This window comes from Thalassophryne amazonica, chromosome 23 (assembly GCF_902500255.1).
Source record: "Thalassophryne amazonica chromosome 23, fThaAma1.1, whole genome shotgun sequence".
Lineage (NCBI taxonomy): Eukaryota > Metazoa > Chordata > Actinopteri > Batrachoidiformes > Batrachoididae > Thalassophryne > Thalassophryne amazonica.
In genome coordinates, this window is record NC_047125.1 from 35,898,511 (window position 1) to 35,904,510 (window position 6,000).

At 44.7% G+C, this 6,000-nt stretch overlaps 1 protein-coding gene across 3 annotated transcripts in view; it reads left to right on the forward strand.

Annotated features, from left to right (window-relative positions):
- kif1c (kinesin family member 1C) overlaps window positions 1-3,184 on the forward strand; it is a 69,906-nt gene extending 66,722 nt beyond the window's left edge. For all 3 annotated transcript variants that reach the window (XM_034164220.1, XM_034164221.1, XM_034164222.1), the window contains 3 exons: window positions 48-137; window positions 207-423; window positions 511-3,184. In XM_034164220.1, the coding sequence (XP_034020111.1) occupies window positions 48-137; window positions 207-423; window positions 511-1,283 (1,080 nt within the window). In that variant the 3' untranslated portion in view covers window positions 1,284-3,184. The remainder of the gene's footprint in view (window positions 1-47; window positions 138-206; window positions 424-510) is intronic.
- Window positions 3,185-6,000: the final 2,816 nt, after the last annotated feature.

Here is a 6,000-nt window from a genome sequence, read left to right on the forward strand (position 1 = left end):
GTTAGCTTGTGAAATGCTCTGTAGCGCCACCTTCTGTCTGGTTGCAGGAAGTGAAGTTGCAGAACAACATGAAGGACGAGGAGATCAAAGCTCTAAGGGACCGGATGATTAAGATGGAGAGCGTCATACCTGTTCAGGTGAGTTGGAACTTCAGAGCTGTTCAGGACCAGCAGGAACCTTCTCACCAAATCCTGGATCTTTCCCAGGACGATGATGTGAACGGTGAAGGACGCGTGTCACTCCAACAAGATGGATGTGGGGCCAGTGATGATCTGGATTTGCCAGAGGTCAGAGTGCAGAGGCTGATGGATGAGGACCCGGTGTTTAGGAGAGGGCGCCTCCGCTGGCTGAAACAGGAACAGCAGCGCATCTTGAACTTGCAGGAGCAGAACGTCTCCAAGAAAATGCGAGGACAGAACCCAGGTGGGCGAGCAGTCCAGATAGCGGCACCAGGACCAGCTGACTTTGTATGTGATGACATCAGTATCATTTGTCTTCGCCTTCCTACAGGTCAGAATGGCCCAGTGGTTCCTGTACACCTCCCGGGCACCGGACGCTTCATCCCGCCGCAGGAGTGCAAACTGAAGTTTCCCTTTAAGAGTAACCCCGCCCACCGACTGTCATGGGGACCAGCCAGTGCGGCGCTGCAGGCTCTGGGACTCGGGGAGGGAGGAGGAGATGGAGGAGGAGGAGACGGGAAGTCTTCTCCCTCACCTCCTCTTCCTCCTCTTCAAATTCAAGCCCCAGGTCTCCTGCCCCTCCCCTTCCAGGCTCCACCCCCTCGCATGGGATCACCCAGCCCCCACCGTGCCAAGCAGCAGCGTAACCAGGGCGGCTACCTTTACCAGCAGCAGGATGGCGGCCATAATCAGCAGCGACGCTACCGCCGCAACTCTCTGGACAACTCGGCCAATAGCAACAGCCAGGACAGTGACCTGAATTCTGACAGTGGTGGTTACCAGGGACGACCGAGACAAAGGAGGGGGGTGTCACCTGGGCCAGGAGGGCAGAGGGGAGGAGGAGGAAGAGACGGCGGCTTCCTTTATAACAATCAGCACCACCAGTACCACCTTAACCCGTACTACAACCCCCACAATGCACCATTCCAGCCAGGCCCTCACTCCAATTACTACAGCCTGCCACATCCCGGATTCCCGCCACCACCCGCTGACATGATGCTGGGGGTGGCACCACATCAGCGGGGGTGGGGCTTCACCACCCCACCAAGGATGAGACGTCAGCACAGCGCACCGGACCTCAAAGACAAAGACACACCCATCTGACCTGACCTTTGACCTGTGAACCTGAACTCTGTTTTCTGATTGGTTGGGCAGGGGGCAGTTACTGATGCTGTAGCTGTGTGTGTGTGTGTGTGTGTTATGATGAGCTTCTGCGCCAGCATGGGTTAGCGGTTGTGTAACCATAGCGACACCGTTTTTGGGATGTTTGTGGGAGGATGGTTGTTATTATTTACAGCTCACTGTGTTTGATATTTTTGTTAATTTCTTGGTCAGACATTTTTTATGCTGTGCCTTAAAGTTAAACAGTTACCTCTGGATGCTAGCTTTACCGTTTACGGGCTTAACCGTCAGATACTGTCAGTTAGCCGAGCAGGCCTGATTCAGTCTCTTAGCTTATCCTAGCCCACTAACTTGAGCCTGGCAGTGGAGCGGTTAGCGTGTTGTGACTTTAATGTGGATAATTATTATTATTGTTAACAGAAGCAGCGTTCACGCCCTGTGGGCCAGAGGGTTCCACCGACAATTCCTCCATTGAGTTCCTGATTCAAAGCTGGTTCAGGAACATCTTTAAAAGCCATCTGAAACACCTTAAGTGCACTTGTAGTGGAATCCGGTTCAAACTGGTTTGTCTCCATCATCCATTTTTGTGCTCTTCAAATCAGTTTGATTTTAAACCTTCAGAAGCAGAAAAAGACATTTCAAAATTATATTTCAAAGCAGTTTATCCCAAAAACAGCTGTTTTTTGTTTAAAAAACTCACATCAGACAAACTGGATTTTTTCTCATCGAAAATGTCACACTGACTGTAAATTCAGATAAATGTTTGAGACATTTCATGATCATTATTATCATCACTTTGGCTTAGTTGCACCTCTAGAGTCTGCAGGCTGTAACTGCACTGTCAGCTGACTGGAGAGTAAACGCGATTGAGACGCACCTGCTGACGAATGTCAAACAAATGGATAAAGCCGGTAAATGATTTTGTTTTTACTATGTGGGATTTATTTATTTTTTACTAGGTTCTTCTTCTTTTTTTTAAATAGTCGGTCGTGTTTGCGTCTCTCCCCCTCGACTTGAACGTTGTCACTGACAGCTACAAACCAAAGAAAGCTGTACTGCGCTGCCCCCTGGTGTCCTGTTGGTCAGATACACTGCTGTAAAGGAAGAGTTTGTTTGAAAACAGTGAATTAATTGGAGTTTATGGAATGTTTTGTGTATATTTGAAGTTTATCAATGTTTTCTGGCTGCAGCAGTTAAATTTTTGAGTGATTTTTTTTTTTTTTTTCCCTGTCATGTATGAGGTTTTCTGCATTTACTTGTCATGTGACCAGCATGAGTTTACTTCAGTAATCATGGGAAACGTAAGTGTAATAGCATCTGATGGAAGCATAGGAACGTGACTGATTGTGGGCTGAACCAGCCGGTGAGCAGGGAACTGTGAGAAATGTAGTGACAAGAGAAATGAGTTCAGTGGGAGGTTGAGAAATGCAGATTTAGTAACAAACGTATGAAGGAAGATTTTTGTTTTATTTTTCATGTTTTAATACGGAAATGGCCGTCAGGATCCAAGATCAACACAAACCCGGTCGGGAAACAAAGCAGGAAAAGGATACTTTGAATTTTGGATCCAGTGGTGTAACAGTTAAACTGACATTGACTTTAACGAGCTAGCTAACATGACAGGCAGTAGATGCAAGCTAGCTTAACATGCAGCTATCAGTTCAGGTTGGTTAGCTTGTTGGGACATTAGCAGCACCAGGAGTTTGTGAACGTGCAGAAACATATTTTGTCTTCGACAGCTCGTGCTATGTCATTCTGATTTACGTGTTTTTCTAGTTGTAGCTATAGTTAGCGTTTAGCATGGAGGCTAAAAGTGTGTTAAAACTGCTGTTCAATATTTATTTACAAAGACACAAACGGAACAGAGCAAGGCATTGTGGGAGAGCTCCCTCTAGCTACTACACAGTAACTACATGATGATTGGCCCGAAGCCTGGACCAATAAAAGGACAACCTTGACCTGCTGTCGTTGCCCCCTCCCCAGTATTAATTTGCTTCCTGTTTGAGTATTGTAATTCCACCTACATGTTTGATCTTTGCTTTGTGATGTAATTGTGACTAGTTATTAATAATGTTAGCTTCATGTTGCTGCTAAAGGAAGTGTTGCTGCAATGTGTGTAATTTTTTTTTTTTTTTTAAAGTACATCTTATTTTCATTTGGGATTAAATTTGGACATTGTTTAGTGGGAGAGGCCATGACAACCAGACAGCTAACTAACCCATCCTCAGTCTGACCGTTCACACTTTGCACCATGTGCATCCTGGTTCTGGTAACAGTTCTGTATTTTGGGATTCAAGTTTCTGTTTCATGAACCGGTGTCACAGACCGAACGGTCTGCCCCTAAAAGTCGGTCCACCTTTTGCATCTGTGCATGCATCATTTCGGACCACAGCAGCACATCTGAGACAGATTCTCTTCACCCAAAGCAATCAAATGGATTAATGGGATTGTTAACCATCAGATGATGAAGGTAAAACCTCTTAAATCATTCTAAAGTCAGTTTGAAGCAGAAACGAGGTGAAATACCGTGACGCTTTGAAATGTCTGACGCTCAGTGAACGCATCAGCTAGCAGCTCATTTAGCTGCAGTGCTCTGATTGCATCTGCCACCTTTTATGATTAAATAATGCTGAATTTAGGTGGAAATTATTGTTGTAGAAAAGCTTCAGCTATCTGTCGCTGAGATAGATGATTGGAGGCAGTTTGAAGCAGAAACAAGGTGATAATCCGTGAACGCGTCATCGGGGGACCGTACGGTCGGTGACACCGGCGCACTCTGTGACGCCAACTTCAGGTTCTGGTCCCAAACAGGAACCAGAACAGAAGTGGGAGGGGTGTGATGATATCACGGTCCCGTGGCCCTCTCATTGGCTGCACCTCAGTTGTTTTGTTTTCAGGAATGAAACTCAGACGAGATGGAAATAAACTGTCAGCAAGAATTCAAGCCAACGCATGACTCAGCATTATCTCTGCTCACTGCCCTCAAATTGTACACAACACGTAAACAACTTGGCTCCATATGAACAAACCGGGGTCAAAGGTCAGATGAGACAGTTTGGCAGAACTAAACACCGCACAAGTCTGTAATTAAGCTGATTCAACAAGTTTTTGATGGTTGTCACTGGAACTTTAGCTCCAGCCTTCAGGTTTCTCCAGGGTTCACTTCTGATGTTTAAGGTCAAACTTTCCTTCAGGAACAAAGTGTTTGTTTGTTTGTTGATTGGCACCTTGTAAACAAATTGTTTTCAACTTTGTTTATTTTCAACAAAATTATCTTTTCCCTCAATTCTCATCTCCATAATTTACTGTGATCTAACACGGCAGTGATGTAGTTAGACCTTCTGGGGCTGGACGTTCAAAGACGGCACTGATGTTCTGGTTATTATTAAGGTACACTATTAATAATCGTCCCTACTCCCCCCTGCTCAACAGAGTTAATAATGACCCGCTCAACAGAGTTATGAATGATCCCTTCAACAGAGTTAATAATGACCCGCTCAACAGAGTTAATGACCCACTCAAGAGAGTTAATAATGACCCGCTCAACAGAGTTATGAATGATCCCTTCAACAGAGTTAATAATGACCCGCTCAACAGAGTTATGAATGATCCCTTCAACAGAGTTAATAATGACCCGCTCAACAGAGTTAATAATGACCTGCTCAACATAGTAATAATGACCTGTTCCACTGTGTTAATAACCCGCTCAACAGAGTTAATAATGACCCGCTCAACAGAGTTAATGACCCGCTCAAGAGAGTTAATAATGACCCGCTCAAGAGAGTTAATAATGACCCGCTCAACAGAGTTATGAATGATCCCTTCAACAGAGTTCATGATGACCCGCTCAGCAGAGTTATGAATGATCCCTTCAACAGAGTTGCTAATGACCCGCTCAACAGAGTTAATAATGACCCGCTCAACAGAGTTAATAATGACCTGTTCAACTGTGTTAATAATAACGTACTCAACAGGGTTAATAATGACCTGTTCAACAGAGTTAATAATGACCCGCTCAACAGGGTTAATAACCTGCTCAACAGTGTTATTAATGACCTGTTCAACAGAGTTCTTAATGACCCGCTCAAGTGTTAATAAGAACCCGCTCAACAGTGTTATTAATGACCCGTTCAACAGGGTTAATAATGACCTGTTCAACAGAGTTAATAATGACCCGCTCAACAGGGTTAATAACCTGCTCAACAGTGTTATTAATGACCTGTTCAACAGAGTTCTTAATGACCCGCTCAAGTGTTAATAAGAACCCGCTCAACAGTGTTATTAATGACCCGTTCAACAGTGTTAATAAGAACCCACTCAACAGGGTTATTAATGACCTGCTCAACTGTTAATAATAACCTGCTCAACAGGGTTCTTAATGACCTGTTCAACAGAGTTCTTAATGACCCGCTCAACAGGGTTAATAACCTGCTCAACAGTGTTATTAATGACCTGTTCAACAGAGTTCTTAATGACCTGTTCATCAGAGTTCTTAATGACCCGCTCAACAGGGTTATTAATGACCCGCTCAACAGGGTTATTAATAACCCGCTCAACAGAGTTACTAATGACCTGCTCAACAGAGTTACTAATGACCTGTTCAACAGAGTTCTTAATGACCCGTTCAACAGGGTTCTTAATGACCCGTTCAACAGAGTTCTTAATGACCCGCTCAACAGGGTTATTAATGACCTGTTCA